Source organism: Thamnophis sirtalis, unplaced genomic scaffold (genome assembly GCF_051295495.1).
Source record: "Thamnophis sirtalis isolate CommonGarterSnake01/CBP01778 unplaced genomic scaffold, rThaSir2_p1.2 scaffold_5, whole genome shotgun sequence".
Classification (NCBI taxonomy): Eukaryota; Metazoa; Chordata; class Lepidosauria; order Squamata; family Natricidae; genus Thamnophis; species Thamnophis sirtalis.
This window is the reverse complement of record NW_028261385.1, coordinates 113,246,211-113,261,681: the sequence shown is the minus strand read 5'-3', so window position 1 is coordinate 113,261,681 and position 15,471 is coordinate 113,246,211. Positions and strand designations below refer to the sequence as shown.

Here is a 15,471-nt window from a genome sequence, read left to right as displayed (position 1 = left end):
ATATCTACCTACTCTCTTTCTCCCTACCTACCTATTGTATTTCTATCTCTTTCTATTTCTCTCTATCTATCCCTCTACCTACCTACCTACCTACACACATATACTCTCTTTACCTACCTACTGTATTTGTCTCTCTTTCTTTCTCTCCCTCTCTCTCACTCTATCTACCTACTTACTTTTTTTAAAAAAATGCCTCTTCAAAACCTTGGTGTGTCTTATACTCTGAAAAATACGGTAAAATCTTTTTGTTCTCAAGGAACAAATGTTCTCTATCTTTTGTAACTTACTGCATCACTCCATACTTACACTGTAGTTAAACAAGTTTACATTTAACATGGTTAGGATCTTACTGTTAAAATATCACCAAGTATTCTTTAATGAACATAGATTTCACACATGCAAATTTGTATACACAAACTCATAGTTAGTCTGAGTGCTAAAGTAATGCTAAACCTATATATATCTCTTGAAGAAAAATTAACTTTAAAAATAGACCAGAATGATGTAAATATATTTTAATAATACCAAAACTAAGCTTCCCATCTATTCTGAGGTTTTCAAATAAATAGCAAAATCAATAGTTAATCCCTTTAGATACTCTTAAAGTAACTGTGCAGAAACTAGGACTCTTGCACTCAAACACATCCAAAACAGTTAAGAACATACAGTAATAATGCACTAGGAAAGAAGTGTCACTACAAAGAACAGATACCAACAATTTCTGAACAGATCATTAAATGATGTCTAATAACAAGGGAGGAAAAAAACTCACAACTCTAGGAACATGCCATATAAAAATGATAAAGCAAAATGTGTACTTTCTTCCCACATTAGCAAGACTCCAACACAGAAACGTTCTACTGAAGTTCAATAATTATTTTATCTACTGGCTTTAGCAACCAGATGTTGTTTCTTGTGAGCACAAGGAACATCCAGAAGTCAATCTAAATATTCTGGTTTAAACAGAAGCAAGTTATCAGTTTGAGAAATCAGCTGATGCTTTTAAAAATCTCAAACCAGAATGCTAACAGGACTGTTATACAAGAACTATTAGCCATGCATATATTCTACCAAGTACATATTTTGGTATCTCTCAGATTTAATGTGTGCTTATATTCAAGAACAGATCTTTTAAGGTATATTAAAATAATAGCCTTCAAAATCTGCCATTAGGTATTCCAATGTGTGACAAGCCAAAGCAGAAACTCATTGTAAATGTATAGCTATATATAATCAAACAAAGACACTGCAATGTTTTCTGATAATTTTAAGAGCATTGCTTGACTGCATTTTGATCTTCCTTATCCTTTTCAATGTTTGGTTTTCAGCTGAGCCATAGTAGTGGTTAATTTTTCCTCCAATTTATGATAAGATTACAAATGGGGAACAGCTACTTCTTCCACAATGAGTTATTTAAGTCTACATACTCAGCCAATTAAATATGGGAATTAAATTGAAAGACTTGCTCCAATAAAATCAATATGGTAAAATGTAAAATTATGTTACACTGTAGCACATACACTGCAACACTGAACACAAACAAATTGCAAATGAATCTCAAAGTACATAGCATATCATGGATGAGTGATCAGAGTTTTCAATTTTCAAGGAAAGCTACATAGTCAGTTAATCTGGCCAATTGCTGTTCATTAGGAATTGGTGGAACTGGAGCAGGTTCTACAAAGAAAGCAGAAAACATGATGAGAACAGAAACTACATTATTATTTCCATCCTACAAAGATGACAAGCTGTACTTCTGGAGGCTGCAGGTGTATCCTTTGCCTCCTTCTGCTGTTTCTGAATGATCTGGATAGATCAAAATTTCATTCATGGCCACAGTAAATGGGTAATTAACAAATCCTTCAATGCCCTTACCCACATTATCATTAGAAAGTCTACAAATACTAAGAATGTAATGCTTACTCTTAGATATTTTATAACTTTTAATACAAGTTCCTGAACAACATCAAGATACTAATATGCCAATATAGGAACGTGAGCGGTATTGAAAATAAAAACAGCTATTGGCTATGTGCTTTGTAGCACAAGGGAAATAATTATTTAAAACTTCAGAAGCTTCCACTTCTGCATAAAGGAAAAAATGAGTAGGCTTCAAATTCCTACATATAATCTTGTGCCATGTTAATTTATTTAAACAGACAAAAATACAATGCTAGAACATTTTTAGACAAGCAAGGTTATAAAATATTAATAGATTTACTGCAGTGGTGGGATTCAATTTTTTTTACTACTGGTTCTGTGGGTGTGGCTTGGTGAGGAGGGCATGTGACTGAGTGGGCATGGCCAACTCATCATCACTCATGGCAAGGTGGGGCGGCACCTTGCTGTGACATTGAGTTGGCCACGCCCAGCCACATGAGCGATCCTACAGGGACAGGGCGATTTCCTATGTACTTCGCCATCCCCTGCCGCCCTTGAGCTGACAAAATAAAAGCCCATCTAGAGATCACGGCTGCCTGCCAAGCCTGCTTGCCAAATGCTGGCAAAAAGAGGCTGGGGGAAAAAAAGACAAGGGCCAATGGAAACTCCCCTTTTTCTGCCTCCATTGGACTGTCTGTGTCGTGCTGGATTGGGATGGAGGGGGGGGAAGCAAAAAGCCTACTCGGCTACTCATCAACATGATGGCTGCCTTTGCACGGGGCTGGACAGCAGGCAGCATCGAAGTGCCATAAAGGGGCCGGCCACAGGAGCTGTTTTTCGAGCAACTCCACTGCAAAGGGAGGCAGAAAAGTTAGTCCAAGTTGTCTCCTTGAGATGTGTGTGTGTGTTTGCTCTGTGTGTATGCCCGAGAAGGAGATGACTTGTCTGAACGTTTCTGCCTCACTTCGCAGTGGAGGACGGCAGCTCCTGCAGCCTGTCCCTTTATGGTTCCCCCCCCCCCAATTGAAATACCTTAAAGAGACAGACTGCAGGGGCTGCCTTCTGAGCAGCTCTGCCGGGCCTGGATGCGGCAGGTTTCCGGGCAGTTCCAAAATTAAATGGAGAAAGAAGCATACCTCAGGAGGGAGACCTGCTGAGGGACCTGCTGTTTGCCCGAAGGGCCACCTTGGGACAACATGACAAGGTTTGGCTTCCTTTTTGGCCCGGCTCTCAGTTGCCGCCTGCTCACCCTCCCCTTCATCTCGGGTTTCGCATACAGGGTGACTTGCTGCTTCTGAGTGTTGAACAAATGACCCTTGGGTCAAGCGTCGTGCTGGATGCCTAGACCAAGTGCTTTCTTTTGGGCCTCTCTCCTGGAGCTGGGCCTGAAACACGGCTGAGTCTCGATGTGTCATCCCTCCCGCCTGCAGTCCTTTGGCTGAGCACAGCAGGCCTCTCCCCCACCGTTACCCTTATCTTCTCAGGCCAGTTGAAGAGTGGCCACATGGGAGGCAGCTGGGCGAGTGAGCAAAGGAAGGCTCACCAGGCAGGAATCAACAGGGCCACGTGGTCAAGGCAAGCATGGGAACCAGTCCAGAAAGCAGCGGTTATACCGCTGGCATGACTCTAGGCATTGCCCAAGGCAGGCAAGGCACGAAAAGGAGTTAATAGGAGAAGGGGCAGTCAGTGATGCGATTTACCAGTTCTCCGAACTGTGCATAATCATTACTATTGGTTCAAAAGAACCGGTCCAAACCAGCTGAATCTCACCTCTGATTTATTTATAAAATGTATACAGCCACCTATTCTATGCACAAAATAATTCTAGGTGGTTTACAGCAGGCAATAAATAGTATTCACAAACCATTTTTAAATATAGAATAATAATTGCTCTACAATGCCCCAACATCTCATCAACTATATGAGTTGCTGGACTGATTTGATTCTTAGCCTTATGCTTGGGGAAAAAGCCAGGTCTCGATGACCTACTGTAAGTTTAAGATGACACAGGCCCTCTAGACTTCCAAATAGCTGTTCCAAAGGACTGGGGCAGCTACAGAGACAAACCTGATATATGCATACCTGATAGTGGATGAAACCTATTAAATGTAGGCTCCTGAGGACCTGAAATACATAACAGCAAAACCCATCTATCAAATAAACACATTGTTAGAGATTTTTGAAATGTAGAATATAAAACTCCCCCACCCACCCACCCAAGGCTCTTCTAGTTTAGAAGAGAACATAAAAAGTAACACAATCTCATACATAATAAAGAAAATAGAAAAAGAAATAGCAAATATAAGCATGTTTACAAAATTACCTCTTACCCTATGATTATAAAAACACTTTTTTCTATTATCCAGTATTTTTCTAAACATCAAAAGTCATGTAGTTTTTTTTTCTGTCTCATGCAAATCTATAAGGAATTTCCACTCATAAATACATTTTCTGTCAATTAATCCCAAATGTTTTCAATTATACATTAGTCTTTAAAATCTACATTAGTGTATTAATTTGTATCCAATTTTTATTGCTTGTTTCCATGTCCATCATTCATAAAAGAAAGTTTCTTCATGCTGTTCAGAATTCCAGCAAAAATTCTAAATACTCCTATATATTCTAAACAATTTACTGCATTTTTCGAAGTATAAGGTGCATTTTCCTCCCTCTAAAAGTCAGTGAAAATTTTGGTGCATCTTATACATCGAATGTTGCATTAGCTGGGGGTTTGACATACCTGGGGAGGAGGGGAAGGGAGTTGGTGTAGCAGCAACAAGCAGCTGATTGGTGGTATTCTGGGAGGCCAATCCAACTGCCAATTGGCTGCAAAGGCTCCAATGTTCCCTGGCTGAGGCAGCAATGCAGAGGTGGGATTCAGCCAATTCAGCCAAACCACTTGTGTGTGCAGTTCAGAGAATCAGCTGATTCCCCCACTAGCTGGCCTAGGCATGCTCTTGCCTACCCGCCCTGCTCGTTGAACAGTTTGCTGAGGACGTCCTGCCTTTCAGTGCTGGAGAGGGTGGGCAAGGGAAGCAGCCGGGTTGCAGCCTTAATTGGGATGAGCGTCAATTTTCCCCAAGCTGGACATGGCATGGCTTTCTGCCCCACACTTACCACAATCATCAATGCAATTTGGGAGTGGCAGACTATGTTTTACTAACACAGGCAGGCATGCTAAAGCCTGCCTGTTTAACTTTGTAAAGATAACATCATTAGAATTTTTTTTTCAGGAGCAAAAGAACCACCAATGTCCTAAAATTCTCAGCTTGCTATTGTTAGTTTAGGGCAGGGGAGGAAGAGTACCCAACTCCCGGACTGACTGACTTCTTCTCAGCACCTCTTTCTCTGCTTTGGTGTCGGCCATCAAAGACAAGGCTATTGTGGGCAGAAGAGCTGTGGTGCAGTAGAGAAGTGGCAAAGGAGCAGCCAGCTTGAGGGAAGGAGGCTGCTTCCTCTTTTCCCTACTCCTTGTCACTGAACCCCAGTGAAAGTAGCTGAGGCACCTCCTCCCAAAATGTCGGGGACTGTCAAATATTACTGGTGCAGTAATGCTTAGCTCTGGACCTGGCCTCCTGCCATGGCCACATAAGCCAGCCAATAAAGGGAAACTCGCCAAGTAGGTTGTGGAGGTTCCACTCCTTCCCAAAGAAGTAAAGGGAACTCCAGCCAGAGAGGCTTCTCCAGTCCCCACAGGAGAGAGCAGCAGAGGCGATGACCCAATGGTAAGTACAGCCATCCACCCCTTTACTATCAAAACCAGAACAGTAGTGCCAGAAACTAAGGGGAAGTAGAAGCCGTGATAGACATGGGCTACTCCTGATGCTTCGAGCAGATTGATGGGATACTAATTGGCAGGGCCCCTGCCATCTTAGTCACTGAGCTCGTGAGACTGGAGATGGACCATCATCGAGAATTCATCCATTTTATCATAGCTCCAAAAATGACTGAATCAATTATAATAGGCCTCTAATGGCTAGACAAATGGGGCCCAACCATCACATAGGAGGACAGCTATAGAAAAATAAACATTGGCATTGGGCCACTGCCAGCCATAAAGCCAGACCGCTACCAGAAGGCCACGAACCCCAATAGCGCCAGTGAACCCAAAGCTCCAGTCCCCGCTACCAACAGACCACCTGGTAGCCCGAAAATGCTAAAAGAATACCGAGACCTGTCGGGGTATTTTAACGAAGAAGAATGCAACTTCCTCCCCCATCACTGCACAACAGATTGAGTGATTGAATTCATGCCAGGAGCTAAACTGCCCAAATCAAAAATGTATTCCATGACTCCTAAAGAAATGGAGCAGTTGAGAGAATACATTGATGCCAACTTAACACAGGACTTTATCCAGCCCACAAAGTCCAAAGTGGCTGCCCCAGTAGTCTTTAAAATAAAATGATAAAAGACTGGGGGAATGAGGTTTTGCGTGGATTTTTGTGGAATTAATGCCTTGGAGAACACCTACCACCTCTGCCTCATGACATGCTAAGCCACTTAGCCGAGGTGAATGGAAAACAGCATTTAACACCCCTCTTGGATGGTATCAATTCAAAGTGCTACCATTTGGGCTACAGGGGGCCCCTGCAATATTTATGCAATTAATAAATGAAGTGTTGCGGGAGCATCTATATAAGGGCTGCATAGTCTATATTGATGACATTTTATTATATTCTGAGACCAGGGCAGAACATGTAAAACTAGTCCAGGCAGTTCTGAACAAACTTCGCTCTGCAAAACTTTATGCTAAACTCTCCAAATGTGAATTCCACCAAGAAAAAATTGATTACTTAGGATACTGCATTTTACACCAGGGCATAGAAATGGATCCTTCGAAAGTGCAATCGGTACTTGACTGGGAACCACCTAGAACACGTAAACAGTTGCAAAGCTTCCTGGGATTCGCCAACTTTTACCGGCAGTTTATCCCTGCTTTCGCCCAAATTGCTCTCCCCCTCACCAAGCTCTTAAAAATGAAGGGGGAGGGAAACCCAAAACTGAAACAGCCATTGAATTGGACAATGGAATGCCAAGCGGCATTTGAAAAACTTAAAAGGCTGTTTTCGGCAGAACTGATCCTAAAGCACCAGACACAGAGAAACCATTCGTCATACAAGCAGATGCTAGCGATGTGGTGATAGGAGCAGTCTTACTTCAGAAAAATGAGCAAGACAAATTACAACTATGCACTTACATATCCAAAAAATTGAATGAATCTGAGCAAAGGTCGGCCATTTGGGAGAAAGTTCGATTAGCTCTTATAACCTGAAGACATTTCCTAGAGGGGAGTAAGATCCCTTCTGAAGTCTGGACGGATCATAAAAATTTAGAAGCCCTAAAGACCCCAAGGAAACTCTCTCCAAAACAAGTACGATGGGCTCAGTACTTTAAAAGGTTTGAATTTATGCTCAGATACCTCCCGGGGGGGGAAATTTCCTGGCAGATGCACTATCCAGGAAACCGCAATACAATAGTATGAAGCCAAACATAATTAAACCTATGATACAAGACAATCAACTAGCCGCTAGAGTAACCACCAGATCCCAGGGAAAACGAGACACTCTGGAGGACAAAGACATCACCCAAACTTTTAAACAAACTTTAACCACCGATGAATGCTTTTTGAGCCACAAAGACAGCTGTCTGATGAAAGATAACCTAGCTTGGATGGGAGGGAAGTTTAGGATTTAGGATTTATTTCATTTATATGCCGCCCTTTTCCCCGAAGGGGACTCAGGGCGGCTCACAATTCGGTCAGGGAAGGGGGTACAGACAGGGGATAAAAAGACGAAACATAACAATACACAATTTAAAAACACACAACAACCATACCATTCGAGGAGGGGGCAAAAGCTCTTTAGCCCCAGGTCTGTCGGAACAGCCAGGTTTTAAGGGCTTTGCAGAAGGCCTGGAGGGTGGTGAGGGTTTGAATCTCCATGGGGAGCTCGTTCCAGAGGGTCGGAGCAGCCACAAAGAAGGCTCTCCTCCGGGTAGTCGCCAGTCGGCATTGGCCGGCGGATGGAATTCGGAGGAGGCCTAATCTGTGGGATCTGATCGGTTTATTGGAGGCAATTGGCAGCAGGCGGTCTCTCAAGTACCCAGGTCCAATACCATGAAGGGCTTTATAAGTGACGACTAGCGCCTTGAAGCGTATCCGAAGACCAATAGGCAGCCAGTGCAGCTCGCGGAGGATAGGTGTTACGTGGGTGAACCGAGGTACACCCACGATTGTTCGCGCGGCTGCATTCTGGACAAGCTGAAGTCTCCGAATGCCCTTCAAGGGCTGCCCCATGTAGAGCACGTTGCAGTAGTCCAGTCTAGAGGTCAAGTTGTATGTTCCAGCCAGAGGTCAAGTTGTATGTTCCAGCCAGCCAAATACTGTACTTAATGGAAGGGTGCCACAACTCCAAACCAGCAGGACACTTTGGTTTTGTAAAAACTTTACATCTAATTAAAAGGCAATTTTGGTGGCCATAACTAAAAAAGGACATAGAGAGCTATGTAGCCAGCTGTCCAATATGTGCGGCAGCCAAAAGACACCAAGGCAAGATGCCAGGACTGTTACAGAAGGTAGCCGAGCCCTCAGCACCCTGGAAGGAGATAGCGATGGATTTTATTGTTGAACTACCAGAAAGCGCAGGGAATACTGTCATTTGGGTCGTAACAGACTTGTTTTCAAAACAGACATATTTTATACCATGCCAAACGATCCCAACTGCCAAAAGTCTAATCAAGTTATTCCTGATACACATTTATTGCCTTCATGGAGCCCCGCAGAGAATCATCTCTGACAGAGGGGTCCAATTCACCTCAAAATTTTGCAGGGCATTCTTAAACTTACTGGGCACCACCCAAGGACTGAGCTCCAGTCACCATCTGTGCACCAATGGTCAAACTGAAAATCGGAACATGGTTCTAGAACAATCCCTTAGATGTTTTATTAATTTTCAACAGGACAACTGGGTTGATCTTTTACCTTTTGCAGAAGTGGCCTTCAATAACGCTGTGCACTCAAGCACTGGGTTCACCCCTTTTAGAGTAGCAACAGGCCAGGATTTCAACCCCATGCCTGAACTACCCACAGAAGAACCCACTATCTCCTCACTAAAAAAAAGGATAGACAACCTACGAAACACATGGATAGTTGTTAGATTAGCGTTACAGGAAGCTAGAGAGGCTTTCAAAACTCAAGCTGACAAAAAAAGAGTAGATCCCAAACCCTTCCATGTTGGAGACAGAGTATACCTGTCGACAAAATTCCTGAAGTCGTTGCAACCATCAAAGAAATTAGGGCTACATTTTATCGGACCTTTCCCGATCACCAAAGTTATCAACCCAGTAACATTAGAATTACTCCTTCCAAAGACACTCAGACAAGTCCATCCAGTGTTTCACATTAGTTTACTCAAATGAGAAGTAATCTCACAACTCAGACCACATGCACCTGCACCTCCTGTTCCTATCATGATAGAAAGCGAACATTTTGAAATTAAGGAAATCCTGGACTCTAGGACCCACTGGGGGAAACCCCAATACTTAGTTGCTTGGAAGCATTTACCTTCAGCCCAAAATGAACGGGTAGAGAAACACCACGTTAGGGCCCCTGCTCTACTGAAAAAATTTCACTCCCAATATCCTGACAAACCTTTTAAAAATACTATGATGCAATTTCTTTTCCTATTTTTTCACAGGTGGATCTCTCTTTTTTCTAAAGAACGGCAGCATGTCAGATCCCTAAAAGTGAACTGCCATTCAATTGGGAGGAGGGGAGCCTCGGAGTTAAAACATTAGCTACATCTGTAACAACTGAGTTTTACAACTCATTACAACTTGATTCTCTGAGAATCAAGGACACCTTGCCCTGCACCTGGAGTGGTGTGACTGGGAGGCTTCTCCAGTTGGGACGGTGCCTGATTGGACCATGTGATGGACATGTGGGTGCTGGGCAGGGACATGAATTTTCATTTGGGTGGGGAAAACCTGGAAGCTTTCAGATTCAGGTTTTCCCAGATGTGCCAACATGACATCTCTAATAAAATGGAACTTTGAGGAAACTCAAGCCTCAGAGTCTTAGGGGTGTTACTTGAAACCCTGACAGTTTGTTTTTCATTATAGTTCCAAATATTCCAGAGTATCTAACACTGTCATTTAGCTATTTTTTAAATAAAAAGCCCAACAATAGAACATAGAATTATAGGCTGAAAGATAACTTGCAGATCTTTTAGTCCAATCCCTGGTCAAGACATAAGACCATATTCCCTCCTGGGCAATGATTGTCCAGTCTATTCTTGAAAAACCCCAATGATGGAACACCCACAACTCCAGGAGGCAAACTATTCCATTGAATCATTTGATCCTCATAACTGATTCACTTGATCCTCATGGGGGGGAAATTCTGATTTTTTTTCCAGTTTTTCAATTAAAACCATTGTAAACAATTATTAATCATTATCAAATAATGATATTGGTCTTTAGTTTCTTGCAAAGTCAAATCTTGTCTTTCTTTCAATATTAATATTATAGCAAGAGTCTTCCCAAGTATGTGACATCTTTCCTCCTTGTAAAATAGAATTCATTATACTTTGAAGCATTATAAGTGTTCAATCCTCAAAACAGACTAATAGAGACTCAATAACCCAACTAGACCTTTCCTAGTTTACTTTTTTTAGTAGCTTCTGAAATTTCTCTTATTGTTATAATCCCATTAATAATTCATTTTTCTGTAATGCTTAGTCATTTTGCTTTCTGAAATATATCTTTATTTTCTCCACTGAAATGTCATGTTCTCTATACAAATTATAATATTGGCAAAATATTTGTGTATAGCCACGCTATCCATGTATACAGTATTTCCTCCTTGTAATTTTAGCATCATTTTCTTTCTCTTAATATTTTATAAGCCATTCACTTCCCTTGGTTTATTCCCAAATTCAAAATTTCTTTCATATAGCTCCATTTTATTTCCATTTTGAAGAGCAGGGGTATTGCAGTGGTTAGAATGCAGTACTGCAGGCTACTTCTGCTGACTGACTGCAATTTGGCAGTTCAATTCTCAGCAGGCTCAAAGTTGACTCAGCCTTCCATCCTTCCAAGGTTGGTAAAATGAATACCCAGATTGTTGGGGCGATATGGTGTCTCTATACACCACTTAGTGAGGGCTGTAAAGCATTGTGAAGCGGTATATAAGTCTAAATGCTATTGCTATTTCTCTTATTGCTAACATGGATACTTGTTGCTATAAGATCTTAATTTGTTCAGAAATACTTATATAGCTTGTGGATTTTTAAAAATCTTTTCTTTTTATCTTATCCAAAATATTTTTTGTATTTTCTCTGAAAAAGTATTTGGTAAGATCTAATATCTCTACCATAGAAATTTTAGTAGCCAAATATCTTGAAAACCAAATCATGTCTATTCTTGAAAGGGATCTGTGTCATTCTGAAAAACAAGTGTACTACCTTGAATTGACGTTCTTCCATCTTCATATATCAACCAACCCTAAATTGTCCATCAAACTAAATAAGACTCGTGGTAATTCACCTTGAGTAATTGTAATATTTTTCTCAAAAGGCCTATCCAATTGGGGGTGAGACTATTCCACTCCAATCCTCCATCAAACACCAAATTTCATAAGCAAAGTCTCTCATTAACCTGTTTGTAAAAAGTCACTTAACTCCTCTCCAAAGCTCTTAAGCAAACCCTACAACCATAAGATAAAAGAAAAGTGAATATTGGGCTGTTAACTAAGTACAGAAATAATAAACTAGAAATAATACACTTATAAATTATGAAAATGTGCAAGTTGGATCTACTGTATGTTCCAGTCTATCCTGGTAGCAGTTCTTTTAAATCTATTTATAAACTTTCTGGATGTGCAAAGAAAGTAGTGAAGGTAATACAATAAAAATACTAGGATTTTACTCCTAATAAAATAAAATAAAGGTTTTGCTAGAAGCAAATGCAATTCAAGATAAGAAATTGCAGAATGATTGTTGTAGCAGACATAGCCCAGAGTCATCTCAGATAGTTTGAAGAACAATTTTCAGCAAAGAAGTAAACCACATTACAAGCCTTTATTATCAATATAGAATATAAATTTAAACTAGAAAAATGACTTAAATTTGACAACTTAAATGGTACTCAAAATTGTAACCACATTTAACTGTAACTACATTTCACTCAATACAGGCATGTCAGTTAAGGCCACTGAAAAATATGCTCAACTGAGTCTTTATTGCCAAGAACCAGACAGAGAAAGCAAGCTGAGGCACTTCCTGTTTATTTCTATTTAAGCTTTACATTCTAGAATATCCATTTAATTAAAACATCCTGCACCCATTCAAATAGATCATTTATTTGACATGACATCTTAGGAGTATCGCACTATTTTAAACATTTCAAAGAGATGTTGGCATGTAAATACTAATTACATTTTCAGTTGTGTGCAGCAAAGGCAGGCAAGCAATGTTAAGTTATCCTGAAGTGTCACCTCCCTTCCATTTCCCTCCCCCTTCCACAAATCCTCATGGAACTAGAGCTCCACCTACCTGGCTTTTTAGGCATAATCATTCGAGTTGACAAATCTGCTTGCCATCCCTGATCAAGAACTCCTAAAATTAAAATATAGTTCATTAGGTATAATTCGATTCATACACATGCTTCAATATGGAAAACATTGGATGGGATTAATTTCCTGATTTCTTTTATTTCTTGTTTTTTATTCCTTGCTATATTTCCATTTCCTATAAAGTGAACTATTGTTAGTTTTCCTTTTATTCAGTCAGTTATCCTTTAACTGTAATATAATAAGTGAACTAAGCGCAAATTTTAGAAAACATACTTTTGTTTTTAAAATTATTTCATACTGGGCCCAGAAACCAGTTTTATAGTCTTTATCAAAGGAATGAAACAATCTAATGAAATATTTCTACATTGCAACATAAATTGATAATCTTCAAAAAATATCAGTGAAGTAAAATTGTAAGCAATTCTAAAAATGTGCATAGGTTTAGAAAAGCTGTGATTCATTTTTGTTTACAAAATATAGTTGTAAGAACTGAAAGTCCTGTAACACAATTCTAATAAAATCCTTGTTTAGTGACTGCCTCAGATACTGTTCACTTTTGCAACAGTGATAAAAAAGTAACTCTGACCAATCTTCCCATATATATGACCTTCACAGATCTGTAAAGCAAAGGAAATCTGAAAATCATAAGCAGTTTCACTTAGTGACTGTTTCACTTAACAACCTTAACTTAGCTGGTCTCAACTGTGATTGCTAAACAAGACTGTACTGATCAAAAACTTAATACTCAATTTCAAAGTTACATAACAGATGATGCATACTAATATTAAGGTAAAGGCATGACTATTATTTGACAATGGATTTTTCAACCTAGGCTGCAAGATGATTAAAGATGTCATAAACTGTGGAGGAAAGTTATGATAACATAAAATCAGCTTCCACCACCACCAAATCATATAGAGCAGCGTTTAGAAAACTGGGCGTCTGAGCTACCAGATGTCTAAATATATTCATACAAGCTCAAAGTTGAGTATCTGCAACATTTATTTGCAACTCAGGTATTTTCAGTACCTTTTACGGCTTCTTCTACAGGAAGTCCAACAAAGGCTGCAAAGTCGTCTGCACTTATAGCAGGATATGCCCGAGAGACTAGTCCAAATGCTCGTCGCCTCGTTGCATCTATTAGAGAGGTAATTAATGCAAAGCTAGTTTACCAAGAATAGGAAAACACTTTGTATTCTTAAATAGGTTTCTCTTAAGACAAATCGGAAATGTGCACATTTATATGGGAGATGACTGGTTAGATGTAACATCTGATTCCTTTAAATACGAAGTATCCTATCAAAATACATTAAAATGTATTTTACTTCAACATTTGCTTTTGATGAACTATAATCAAAAACTTAAAACATTAAATTCTGAATTCCAATTTATAAAGAATGTCAATCTTAATCAAATCTCACATTATTTGTTATGTCAAGTATTATCTCAAATTAAGCAGCAGTGGCAGCAATCACAGCTGAAAATGACATTTCTCCTGCGAACTGATATCAGGGTTTTGGAAATGGAAGAGCCTGTCAAGATATAATTATCAATGAAGGTGAAAATCTGTTAAGCATGGCTCCAAAATGAATAGACTAATGATATCATGGTATTCATGGCAGACAAGTTTCTGTTGGCTTGTTGAAAACTGATAAAGTATAGCTCAAATTTAAATTCTCTAACAAATATTCAATCTAATGCTGCATACATTTCCTTTGGCAAAGTACAAGTTGAAATTTCTGCACAAACCTCAGGTTGCATTAACTAAGATATTGTTATATCTGAGCAGAAATTCTCCTTAAAGGTAGTTGTTCTTGGCAGAGTAGAAGGCATGAATAAAAAGTAATTCATAAACAATACTTGTTCTTGATACAACTTTTTTCCATATTTCATATCCTTAATCTGATAATAACCATCTTCCCAGGAAACCTTCCAACTCAAAGCTACCAATGTAATAACTTTGGAGGAAAACCTATTATTACTATTTTTAAAATTAAACTTATATGCTGCCCATCTCATCAAAGGCAACACTATTACAATATACCGTATTTTTCAGAGTATAAGATGCACCTTTTTTCCCTCAAAAAAGAGGCTGAAAATCTGGGTGCATCTTATACACTAAATACAGCATTTTTTGCCTCCTGAAACCCCGCTCCCTTTGCAAAAATGGCTGCGCATAGCTTGTAGGAGGCTTTCAGAGAGTTCCTGGGGGCTGGGGAGGGCAGAAATGAGCAAAAAGCTGGTTGCTTTTTGCTCAATTTTGCCCCCCCCCTCCAGCAGCACTCTATAGCTGTGATGGCGAACCTATGGCACACATGCCACAAGTGGCACACGGAGCCATTTCTTAGGGCACGCAAAGTGTTGCCCTGTCAGCTCCAGTGCGCATGCACGCGCTGGCCAACTAATTTTGGCCTTTATTTTTGTCCATTTTTTGCCTCAGGAGGCTTTCCTGAAGCCTTCGGAGGGCGAAAAACAACCCAACACACAAACCGGAAGTTTGGGAATGGACTTCCGGTTTGCACATTGGGTCGTTTTTCTCCGGAGGCTTCAGGACGGAATCTAGAACTTGAAAGGACAATAAATATAAATCCAACGAGAGGAGAGAGGTGTAAAAGATTTTGCTGAAATGCCTTCCACCCTCTCTCCCCCCCGCCTCCCCCCCCCATCAATACAGGGCTCTGTGCTCCTTCTTCACAGCCCATAGTTGCAGGTGTCTGCAAAGCCAGGCAAGAAAGGAGAAGAAAAGAGTGGTGGAACTCTCCAAGGATGAGCAAAGCTGAAACATCTACAGCTGCTGTGGCTGTAAAACAGAACTTCTCCGTCTCTTTGCTCCCTGGCACGCTTGGCTGAGGTTCCCCAATCCGTCTCTCTCTCTCTGCGCCCCCCCCCCCAATTGTTCAGCATGAACTGGGAGGAAACTCGCAGAGGAAAAGGGGGAGGAAGGAAAGGGGGAAGAAACAGGGGAGAAAGAGAGGGAGAAAGAGAAACAGAGAGAAAAAGAGAAACGCAACAGAGAAGAT

General features: G+C 40.4%; 1 protein-coding gene across 2 annotated transcripts in view; it reads right to left on the bottom strand.

Moving 5' to 3' along the window:
* Positions 1 to 500: 500 nt before the first annotated feature.
* The window catches only part of COPS8 (COP9 signalosome subunit 8), a 32,404-nt gene continuing 17,433 nt past the window's right edge, over positions 501 to 15,471 (bottom strand). For both annotated transcript variants that reach the window (XM_087716593.1, XM_087716594.1), the window contains 4 exons: positions 13,481 to 13,588; positions 12,432 to 12,494; positions 3,964 to 4,005; positions 501 to 1,677 (listed from right to left, as the gene is read on the bottom strand). In XM_087716593.1, the coding sequence (XP_087572719.1) occupies positions 1,598 to 1,677; positions 3,964 to 4,005; positions 12,432 to 12,494; positions 13,481 to 13,588 (293 nt within the window). In that variant the 3' untranslated portion in view covers positions 501 to 1,597. The remainder of the gene's footprint in view (positions 1,678 to 3,963; positions 4,006 to 12,431; positions 12,495 to 13,480; positions 13,589 to 15,471) is intronic.